This window comes from Entelurus aequoreus, linkage group LG05 (assembly GCF_033978785.1).
Source record: "Entelurus aequoreus isolate RoL-2023_Sb linkage group LG05, RoL_Eaeq_v1.1, whole genome shotgun sequence".
In the NCBI taxonomy this organism is placed as follows: Eukaryota; Metazoa; Chordata; class Actinopteri; order Syngnathiformes; family Syngnathidae; genus Entelurus; species Entelurus aequoreus.
This window is the reverse complement of record NC_084735.1, coordinates 2,566,056-2,578,448: the sequence shown is the minus strand read 5'-3', so window position 1 is coordinate 2,578,448 and position 12,393 is coordinate 2,566,056. Positions and strand designations below refer to the sequence as shown.

Below are 12,393 nucleotides of genomic sequence, written 5' to 3'. Positions count from 1 at the left end.
AAAATCTAGAAGAAATAATGATTTGTCTTTGTTAGAAATATAGCTTGGTTCAATTTGTTATATATTCTAACAAAGTGCAGATTGGATTTTAACCTATTTAAAACATGTCATCAAAATTCTAAAATTAATCTTAATCAGGAAAAATTACTATTGATGTTCCATAAATTATTTTTTTAATTTTTTCAAAAAGATTCGAATTTGTTAGTTTTTCTCCTCTTTTTTGCGGTTGAATTTTGAATTTTAAAGAGTCGAAATTGAAAATAAACTATGTTTCAAAATGTAATTGTCATTTTTTTCGTGTTTTCTCCTCTTTTAAACCGTTCAATTAAGTGTAAATATCATTAATTATTAATAATAACATAGAGTTAAAGGTAAATTGAGCAAATTGTCTATTTCTGGCAATTTATTGAAGTGTGTATCAAACTGGTAGCCCTTCGCATGAATCACTACCCAAGAAGTAGCTCTTGCTTTCAAAAAGGTTGCTGACCCCTGCACTAGAACAATCCGGATGGTTCTTTTCCTCTTTGGCGACGTCCACAGTTTCTAAAAACAATTGGAAATGTGGACTCGTCAGACCACGGAACACTTTTCTACTTTGCATCAATCCATCTTGGATGCGCTGGGGCCCAGCGAAGCCGGCGGCGTTTCTGGGTGTTGTTGATAAATGGCTTTGGCTTCGCATAGTGGGGTTTTAACTTGCACTTACAGATGTAGCGACCAACTGTTGTTACGGACAGTGGGGTTTCTGAAGTGTTCCTGAGCCCATGTGGTGATATCCTTTACACACTGATGTGGCTTTTTGACGCAGTACCGCCTGAGGTATCCAAGGTGTGTAATATCATGGCTTACGTGCAGTGATTTCTCCACATTCTCTGATGATATTGCGGAGCGTAGATGGTGAAATTCCTAAATTCCTTGCAATAGCTGGTTGAGAAATGTTGTTCTTTAACAATTTGCTCAGGCATTTGTTGACAAAGTGGTGACCTTCGCCCCGTCCTTGTTTGGAAGCTGCTTTTATACCCAATCATGGCACCCACCTGTTCCCAATATCAACCGATACCGATATCAACCGATATATGCAGTTGTGGAATTAACACATTATTATGCCTAATTTGGACAACCAGGTATGGTGAAGATAAGGTACTTTTTTTAAAAAAAATAATAAAATGAGATAACTAAATTTAAAACATTTTCTTGAATAAAAAAGAAAGTAAAACAATATAAAAACAGTTACATAGAAACTAGTAATGAATGAAAATGAGTCAAATGAAGTGTTAAAGGTTAGTACTATTAGTGGAGCAGCAGCACGCACAATCATGTGTGCTTACGGACTGTATCCCTTGCAGACTGTATTGATATATATTGATATATAATGTAGGAAGCAGAATATTGATAACAGAAAGAAATGGGGGGAGGGAGGTTTTTTGGGTTGGTGCACTAATTGTAAGTGTATCTCGTGTTTTTTATGTTGATTTAATTAAAAAAACAAAAAACAAACAAACAAAAAAAAAAACGATACAGATAATAAAAAAAAACGATACCGATAATTTCCGATATTACATTTTAACGCATTTATCGGCATCCCTAATTTTGACAAATAAACCTGAAGTTGAGCTCGAGATTTAAGCGTTTATAAATAATAATAATAACAAATTATATAAGACTTATTTAAAAAATGTTTTTTGACTATTATTGTGTTGTTTTTGAAAACGAGAAATATCAAAATGGTCGACGCATGTTTTGACTTTTCAGTGTGCGGCCCTCAGTGGACAAAAGTTAGGACACCCCCGGGTTAAATGATCACGTCAGCCAGACGAGTGTCTCCTGATACACCTGAAGTCCGGATCTCCTTCAGCCTTGACGGCACATCAGGTACACACACACACACACACACACACACACACACACACACACACACACACACACACACACACACACACACACACACACACACACACACAGCTGTCGCCCACTATATCAAAATGCTGATAACAACTTATTTTAGGTTGATCATTTAAGACCGCCCAAAGCCTTCAGGCCTCCTCTCGCTGTCTTTCCAGTATGTGTGGAAAGCATGCACAGCATTCTTCTCACCAAAATGGACCACTCATGCACCCCCCGGACCCTCCCCCACCCCCCCATCCCCCCCGCCACTTCAAATGCATTCATTCTTCATGTGAGACAGGTGTTCCCTCTATTTCTGTACGCTACAAACTGGGCGCCCTCAAAGCTCCATTGTGACATCACCGCTCTAAAAGTGCATTATAAATCTAAAGTTATTATTATTATTTTTAATATCGGATCACTGCAGAGTTTTCCAGCACTATTATCCAATTTTTTTTGTGCTTATTTAGATCTTTTTAATGACGTGTTTGTCAAAGTTTTGACAGAGTTAACCTGACACATGAAACGTGACACATTTTGGGTGTTGCGTCGACCAGCGTTCCTCCAATGGGGAATTCAAATTGCTAGTCTCTCCCAGATTCTTTTTATGGCAATAAGCTGATGTTTATATATTTAATCAACAGGCAGTAATTGGTATTTTGTGGTTTATTCTCCAAACTCAGAGGACAAACGTGAGACCAATCTAGCACACCAGCGTTCCCCAGCCCGGTCCAGATCGTCCCGTGATCTTCCCTCTGTCCCTCGCCCCCACTCCCTTTGTTTAGACTACTCCGAGTTATCTCTACCAGGTGGCAGTAGAGTGTTGAATATCTTAAAATGTGTTCTGGGGTAATTGCAACTTTGACCAAAGCGTCAGTTGCTATGTAGAGCGGCGCTTTCCATCATTTTCAGCAGACTGCATTGCAAAATGATTCACATTTTTTTTTGTCTAATTCCGCAGCCATACACTTTACAAGCATAAAACTTGCTATTTGAAACATGCTAACTGTGTGCATGTTTATGTTTGGGTGCCAGCATGCTAATTAGCATAATGCTAATTAGCATGCTAACTTATTATTAGGTCCCTAAACTTTTTCACCCGGGGGCCGCATTGGGTTAAAAAAAATTTGGGCTATATATATATATATATATATATATATATATATATATATATATATATATATATATATATATATATATATATATATATATATATATATATATATATACATATATATATATATATATATAAATACATATATGTTAGGTCAGGAAAAAACACAGAGGCTATTTCATCCCTACAAGCCTGTTTTGCAGATTCTCATCTGCTCTTCAGGGGATTTCCTAATTTTACGTTTTTTTTGTCTAATTCCGCAGCTATACACTTTACAGTCGTGTAACTTGGTATTTGAAACATGCTAACTGTGTGCATGTTTATGTTTGCATGCTAGCATGCTAATTAGCATAATGCTAATTACCATTGTAGCTAATTTCCTCCGTTTAAAACTAAAAATCATGGCTTTTGACACTTTGCGCAGTCTTAGAAGTTTGCTAACCTTTCCTACGTTAGCATGCTAGCATTAGGATAGCATGCTAATTAGCATCATGCCAATTAGCATGATGCTAATTAGCATTTTAGCTAATTTCCTCCGTTTAAACCTAAAAATCATGGCTTTTGATATTTGATACTAAAGTATGTTAATTTATCTTATGTTAGCATGCAAATGTTAGCATGCTAACTTATTATTCTAGCATTTTAGTTAATGTCATTTGTTTAAACCTAAAAATCGTGGCTTTTGACACTTTGCGTGGTCTTAGAAGTTTGCTAACCTTTTCCTACGTTATCGTGCTAACATTAGGATAGCATGCTAACTAGCATAATGCTAATTAGCATTGTAACTAAATTCCTTCGTTTAAACCTAAAAATCATGGCTTTTGATATTTGATACTAAAGTATGTTGATTTGTCTTATGTTAGCATGCAAATTTTAGCATGCTAACTTATTATGCTAGCATTTTAGGTAATGTCATTTGTTCAAACCTGAAAATCGTGGCTTTTGACACTTTGCGCGGTCTTAGACGTTTGCTAACCTTTCTTACGTTATCATGCTAACATTAGGATAGCATGCTAATTAGCATAATGCTAATTAGCATTGTAACTAAATTCCTTCGTTTAAACCTAAAAATCATGGCTTTTGATATTTGATACTAAAGTATGTTGATTTGTCTTATGTTAGCATGTAAATGTTAGCATGCTAACTTATAATGCTAGCATTTTAGTTAATGTCATTTGTTTAAACCTAAAAATCGTGGCTTTTGACACTTTGCGCGGTCTTAGAAGTTTGCTAACCTTTCCTACGTTATCGTGCTAACATTAGGATAGCATGCTAATTAGCATAATGCTAATTTGCATTGTAGCTAATTTCCTTCATTTAAACCTTAAAACCATGGCTTTTGATATTTGATAGTAAAGTATGTTGATTTAATTTATGTTAGCATGCAAATGTTAGCATGCTAACTTATTATGCTAGCATTTTAGCTAATGTCCTTTGTTTAAACCTAAAAATCGTGGCTTTTGACACTTTGCAAGGTCTTAGAAGTTTGCTAACCTGTCGTACGTTATCATGCTAACGTTAGGATAGCATGCTAATTAGCATAATGCTAATTAGCATTTTAGCTAATTTCCTTCCTTTAAACCTAAAAATCATGGCTTTTGACACCTGACCTGTTGTCATGCTTATATTAGCATATCTACTTCGGTCTAGCCTTTTCAGACACTTAGTTTCCTTCTAGACTCCACAGGGTGCAGGTCTGGGCTCCACACCCGCTGTGCTTTCACTCCCGTAGCGGAATGCATGACCCAATCCAGAACATTGTGGTCGTCTGCCGGCATGCGTGACGAGTGTCCGCCACTGACGGGCTCTCTGGCGGGATGTTTTCTGCGGGGTCAAGTTCGCCGTTCAGCTTTTAGAGCCCGGACCTATTTTTACGAGCGCTGGTGCTGAGGAGATCCCTCAGCCGACTTCTGGCTCCGTTCGGTCTCCCCTCCTCGCCCGTCCTGTCCAGAAGTGACCCGGTTCTTGTCCCGAGTCGCTCCAACCTGAAGCGGCAGAAGGGTTTTATTATTAACGTCCGCGATTGCCGCAGGCCGTTTTTAGCCGGTTGCGTCATGCCAGGGTGAGGAATTACTGGCGAGGCACGTAGGGCCGCCTGTTCGATTCCCTCTCTGCTCGTACGTGCTCTCGTTAGCTCGCTGTTCACACTGACGGGACACTTCATTAGGAACACCCCTTTTGAGGCCACAGTTGGGTTCGTTTTTGTGTCATGCTAACAGTTAGCATGACACATGCTAACACTTTTTCCAGCCAGTTTTTTCGGCCGTACCCCCCAGAGTCACATAACTTGGCATGCCATTGTCAGTATGCTAGCATGCTATTGTTAGCGTGCCAACTTTTTCAAATAATTTTACAAACTTAGAGCTCAGAGTCACATAACTTGGTAGTTACCACGTGCCTACTGTTAGCATGCTAACATTAGCGTGCAAATCTTTTAAGCCAACTTTTCAGCCGTACACATAACTTGGGACTTGACATTTGCTAACAGTTAGCATGCCGTCGTCAGTATGCTAGCACGCTATCAATAGAATGCTAACATGTTTAGATAATTTTACAAGCTTACAGCTCAGAGTCATATAACTTGGTAGTTAACACATGCTAACTGCTAGCATGCCGACATTAACGTGCTAACCTTTTAGGCCAATTTTTCAGCCCTACACCTCAGTCTCGTAACTTGGTACTTGACCTTTGCTAACTGTTAGCATGCTAAGATTTTTTTGATAATTTAACAAGCTTACAGCTCAGTCTTATAAACTTGGTAGTTAACACATGCTAACTGTTAGCATACCAACATTAACGTGCTAACATTTCATGCCAATTTTTCAGCCATTCACCTCAGTCTCATAACTTGGTACTTGACATTTGCTAACTGTTAGCATGCTAAGATTTGTAGATAATTTTACAAGCTTACAGCTCAGAGTCGTATAACTTGGCACTTAACAAATGCTAACTGTTAGCATGCCAACATTAACGTGCTAACATTTCATGCCAATTTTTCAGCCATTCACCTCAGTCTCATAACTTGGTACTTGACATTTGCTAACTGTTAGCATCCTAAGATTTTTTTAGATAATTTTACAAGCTTACAGCTCAGAGTCGTATATAACTTAGTGGTTAACACATGCTAACTGTTAGCATGCTAACATTAGCGTGCAAATCTTTTATGCCAATTTTTCAGCCGTACACTTTAGAGTCTCAGAACTTGGTACTTGACATTTGCTAAATGTTAGCAAGACATTGTCAGTATGTTAGCATGCTATAACTAGCATGCTAACATGTTTAGATCATTTTACAAGCTTACAGCTCAGAGTCATATTATTTGGTAGTTAACACATGCTAACTGTTAGCATACCAACATTAACGTGCAAACTTTTTAGGCCAATTTTTCAGCCATACACCTCAGTCTCATAACTTGGTACTTGACATTTGCTAACTGTTAGCATGCTAAGATTTGTAGATAATTTTACAAGCTTACAGCTCAGAGTCGTATAACTTGGCACTTAACAAATGCTAACTGTTAGCATGCCAACATTAACGTGCTAACATTTCATGCCAATTTTTCAGCCATTCACCTCAGTCTCATAACTTGGTACTTGACATTTGCTAACGGTTAGCATCCTAAGATTTTTTTAGATAATTTTACAAGCTTACATCTCAGAGTCGTATATAACTTAGTAGTTAACACATGCTAACTGTTAGCATGCTAACATTAGCGTGCAAATCTTTTAAGCCAACTTTTCAGCCGTACACATAACTTGGGACTTGACATTTGCTAACAGTTAGCATGCCGTCGTCAGTATGCTAGCACGCTATCAATAGAATGCTAACATGTTTAGATACTTTTACAAGCTTACAGCTCAGAGTCATATAACTTGGTAGTTAACACATGCTAACTGTTAGCATGCCGACATTAACGTGCTAACCTTTTAGGCCAATTTTTCAGCCCTACACCTCAGTCTCGTAACTTGGTACTTGACGTTTGCTAACTGTTAGCATGCTAAGATTTTTTGATAATTTAACAAGCTTACAGCTTAAGTCTTATAAACTTGGTAGTTAACACATGCTAACTGTTAGCATGCCAACATTAACGTGCTAACATTTCATGCCAATTTTTCAGCCATTCACTTCAGTCTCATAACTTGGTACTTGACACTTGCTAACTGTTAGCATCCTAAGATTTTTTTAGATAATTTTACAAGCTTACAGCTCAGAGTCGTATATAACTTAGTAGTTAACACATGCTACCTGTTAGCATGCTAACATTAGCGTGCAAATCTTTTAAGCCAATTTTTCAGCCGTACACTTTAGGGTCTCAGAACTTGGTACTTGACATTTGCTAAATGTTAGGAAGACATTGTCAGTATGTTAGCATGCTATAACTAGCATGCTAACATGTTTAGATCATTTTACAAGCTTACAGCTCAGAGTCATATTATTTGGTAGTTAACACATGCTAACTGTTAGCATGCCAACATTAACCGGCAAACATTTTAGGCCAATTTTTCAGCCGTACACCTCAGTCTCGTAACTTGGTACCTGACATTTGCTAACTGTTAGCATGCTAAGGTTTTTAGATAATTTTACAAGCTTACAGCTTAGTTAACACATGCTAACTGTTAGCATGCCAACATTAACGTGCTAACATTTTATGCCAATTTTTCAGCCGTACACTTTAGAGTCTCAGAACTTGGTACTTGACATTTGCTAACTGTTAGCAAGCCATTAGCCGTTAGCATGCTATCATTAGCATGCTAGCATGTTTAGATAATTAGATAAGTTGCTAACTGTTAGCATGCTAAGATTTTTAGATAATTTTACAAGCTTACAGCCCAGTCTTATAACTTGGACGTTAGCGCATGCTAACCGTTAGCATGCTAACATTAACGTGCAAACCTTTCAGGCCAATATTTGTGATCTTGACATATGGGTGTTGTTGTTGACAGATGCACAAAATGCGGATGAACTCTCTCAGACTTTCCCCGATGTGGAACAGCGACTGCAGGTAGCATGTCCACGCACGGTCATTAGCCAAATGCTACCGTTGGGATTTTTACGATTTGAGTGTTTTTTGTCTTGCGCCGAGCAGCCGGTGGCGCCGTGCGTGTCCCTGAAAGAGAGCGTGCACGTGTACAAGGAACACTGCAGGATGGCCCGGGAGTTCCACCAAGTCAAGCACGACATCGCCGTTCTGGAGGAGCGCAAGTAAATCAACATTTCGCACAGTTAGCATTTTGGCTATGATCAAAATTGTTGCTTAGAAGTATAATTAATTAATGTAAGTTTAAAAAAAAAAAAAAAAAAGTTAGCATGCTAACCTTTGCCTGCTAACGTATTACACTAGCATTTTAGCTAACAAAAATTGTTTATTTTTTATTTTAAAATTAAGCTAACACAATGCTAACGTTAGCATGCTAACTTTTAATACTAGCTTTTTTTGCTCAGTTTATTTGTTTAAACCTAAACTTCATGGACTTTTTTTATCGTTAGCAAGATTTTATCATGCTAACGTTAGTATGCAAATTTTTTATGCTGGCATTTTTGCTAATTTTATTCATTTAAACCTACAATTTATGGATTTTGATACTTGGCACCTTCTTAGTAGTATGCTAAATTTTCTGATTGTATCATGCTAACGTTAGTATGCAATTTTTTTATGCTAGCATTTTTGCTAATTTGATTCATTTAAACCTAAAATATATACATTTTGATACTTGGCACCGTCTTAGAAATATGCTAACTTTTCTGATTGTGTCATGCTAACGTTAGCATGTCGATGGTTTATGCCAGCATTTTTTCAAATGTTATTTGTTTTAACTTAAAATTTATGGATTTTGATACTTGGCACCTTCTTAGAAGTATGCTAACTTTTCTGATTTTATCATGCTAACATTAGTATGCTAATTTTTTATGCTAGCATTTTTACTAATTGGATTCATTTAAACCTAAAATACATTAATTTTGAAACTTGGCACCTTCTAAGAAGTATGCTAACTTTTCTGATTGTATCATGCTAAAGTTAGCATGCTAATATGTTATGCTATCATTTCTGCAAATGTTATTCGTTTAAACCTAAAATTTATGGATTTTGATACTTGGCACCTTCTTAGAAGTATGCTAAATTTTCTGATTTTATCATGCTAACGTTAGTATGCAATTTTTTTATGCTAGCATTTTTGCTAATTTGATTAATTTAAACCTAAAATACATACATTTTGATACTTGGCACCTTCTTGGAAGTATGCTAACTTTTTGGATTTTATCATGCTAACATTAGTATGCTAATTTTTTATGCCAGCATTTTTACTAATTGGATTCATTTAAACCTAAAATACATTCATTTTGAAACTTGGCACCTTCTAAGAAGTATGCTAACTTTTCTGATTGTATCATGCTAAAGTTAGCATGCTAATATTTTATGATATCATTTCTGCAAATGTTATTCGTTTAAACCTAAAATTTATGGATTTTGATACTTGGCACCTTCTTAGAAGTATGCTAACTTTTCTGATTTTACCATGCCAACGTTAGTATGCAATTTTTTTATGCTAGCATGTTTGCTAATTTGATTCATTTAAACCTAAAATACATACATTTTGATACTTGGCACCGTCTTAGAAATATGCTAACTTTTCTGATTGTGTCATGCTAACGTTAGCATGTCAATGGTTTATGCCAGCATTTTTTCAAATGTTATTTGTTTAAACTTAAAATTTACGGATTTTGATACTTGGCACCTTCTTAGAAGTATGCTAACTTTTCTGATTTTATCATGCTAACATTAGTATGCTAATTTTTTATGCTAGCATTTTTACTAATTGGATTCATTTAAACCTAAAATACATTAATTTTGAAACTTGGCACCTTCTAAGAAGTATGCCAACTTTTCTGATTGAATCATGCTAAAGTTAGCATGCTAATATGTTATGCTATCATTTCTGCAAATGTTATTCGTTTAAACCTAAAATTTATGGATTTTGATACTTGGCACCTTCTTAGAAGTATGCTAAATTTTCTGATTTTATCATGCTAACGTTAGTATGCAATTTTTTTATGCTAGCATTTTTGCTAATTTGATTAATTTAAACCTAAAATACATACATTTTGATACTTGGCACCTTCTTAGAAGTATGCTAACTTTTCGGATTTTATCATGCTAACATTAGTATGCTGATTTTTTATGCTAGCATTTTTACTAATTGGATTCATTTAAACCTAAAATACATTAATTTTGAAACTTGGCACCTTCTAAGAAGTATGCCAACTTTTCTGATTGAATCATGCTAAAGTTAGCATGCTAATATGTTATGCTATCATTTCTGCAAATGTTATTCGTTTAAACCTAAAATTTATGGATTTTGATACTTGGCACCTTCTTAGAAGTATGCTAACTTTTCAGATTTTTTTCCATGCTAATGTGTTGTACTACCATGTTTGTCAATTTTACTTGTTCAAACATAAAATTCATGTATTTTGATACTTGGCACCTTCTTGGGAGTATCCCAACTTTTCCGATCGCATCATGCTAACTTTAGCACGCTAACGTTTTATGCTAGCATGTTTGCAAATTCAATTCGTTTTTAAACCTAAAAATTACGGAGTTTGATACTTGGCACCTACTTAGAAGTATGCTAACTTTTCGGATGTTGTCATGCTAACGTTGGCATGTGTTGCGTCGGACCAGTTCTTCCTCCAAGGGAGTTTAAGTTACTGGTCAATCCCAAGTTCTTTTGGATGACATATATGCTGAGTAAAAAGGATCACCAGGACAGAGTAGGAATATCATCAAGTTTTACTGAAAATTTCAGGAGAACAACCCAGACCAATACATTCATACCGGCTTCCTAAGTAGTTCTGACCCTCAAACTGAATAGCCCACTTCTTACACAGAAAGGAAGCCCCCACCTGTCCGGAAAGGAACACGGCCTCATTGTTCCACTAAAGATAAGACAAAGGGGAGTAGTCCATCTCCTACAGTGCCAACCTTCAAGGTCACACACATAGTTTACTGGACAATTTCCCACAAATTTCTGTGTGAGTTCCCTAGTTATTTATTTGTCGGCACAACAAATACACAAAAGCCTGTTTGCACGTTCAATGACTTAGAATAATGACTGTGAGAGAGGAAAAAGTATCGACACGCTTCAAACGTACACAAATAGCACAATCTGTCATCTCGATGTAAACAAACGACAAGTGACACACCCCGCTCCCATCGAAGTCTTTTAATAGACACACACGTTATTTATTTACAGTACACTGTAACCTGACACACACACACACACACACACACACACACACACACACAGTTGTTCAGTCAAAGTCCAGGAAGTTGACTCCGCCCCCCTCGTGACTCATTCCGACTGCGAGGAGGCTGTAAAGGTAAACAATGCACTTTTGCTATCCGCCACGTAGCGTGTCATACCCGTCGAAGCGGGCCGGCCCAAGAAAAAGCAGCCCGAGCGTGACTCAGGGCTTTCGGCGGGAATGCGGCGGGTCCTGCTCGTCGAGTGTGCTACCCAAAAAAAAAGCAACCCGACTAGTCGGGGCTTGTAGTCGGTCCTTTGCTGTTAGCGTGCACGCTAACAGGCTCCTCCCCCCTCCCCCGGCGGTCAGGTGTCGGCTGCTGGCCGAGCTGGTGGAGGACGAGAAGGTGGCCCTGGAGATCGCCCGCCTGGAGGAGGAGTCCCGCCGCCTGGCGGAGGAGAACCGCACGCTGGTGACGGCCCACGAGGAGCACGCCCGGCAGCTGCGGAGGCTCGGCGTGGGCGGGTGGAGGAGGCCCGACTCCTCGTGACCTTTAACCCACCCCCCCCCCACCCCCTCCGGGAGATTCCGACCCCGACATCCGGCAGAGAAACTGTTCGAGCCGCACGCTGGCTGATATTTCCCCCGGTTGTGTTTGTGGCGTTGCCGTGACGAAGTCCCGACGTCCTCCTGGAAGTTACTTCTTTCAAAGGCTCATTTCTGCAAAAACACACGAGTTCCACCGCAAAATTTCACGTTATTTTATACCGAATAAAAAGAAAAACCGTACCACTGCTATTTTTACAGCAAAAGTGAGCTTCTATTTTCAAATTTTCCGTTTTTTTTTTTTTTTTTTTTTTTTTTTTAGTGTGTTACTGCAATTTTTGCACCGACATCGCTTTTATTTTGAAGGATAAAATTGCCTCTTTTTTTTTTATTTTTTTTTATTTTTTTTACCATTAATTCTATCATTTAACAGCGAATTATTGTAAAATTAGAAGAAAAATACAAACGAAAAAATAAAGTAGCACTGTTGTTTTTATGGTGAAATTCTGGGAACAAAAGGGGGGAAAAAATCATAATAATAATAATTCAATAAGTAAATCAGAAAAAAATATGAGTTGGCATTTTTTTTCTCTCTTTTTTTTAAA

The 12,393-nt window shown here is 37.5% G+C and overlaps 1 protein-coding gene across 1 annotated transcript in view; it reads left to right on the top strand.

The window, feature by feature from the left end:
• LOC133649543 (MAP3K7 C-terminal-like protein) overlaps positions 1-11,979 on the top strand; it is a 22,509-nt gene extending 10,530 nt beyond the window's left edge. The window contains exons 2-5 of the mRNA XM_062046135.1: positions 1,753-1,872; positions 7,942-8,000; positions 8,085-8,200; positions 11,612-11,979. Of these exons, the coding sequence (XP_061902119.1) occupies positions 1,797-1,872; positions 7,942-8,000; positions 8,085-8,200; positions 11,612-11,792 (432 nt within the window). The 5' untranslated portion in view covers positions 1,753-1,796 and the 3' untranslated portion in view covers positions 11,793-11,979. The remainder of the gene's footprint in view (positions 1-1,752; positions 1,873-7,941; positions 8,001-8,084; positions 8,201-11,611) is intronic.
• The last annotated feature ends 414 nt before the right edge of the window (positions 11,980-12,393 follow it).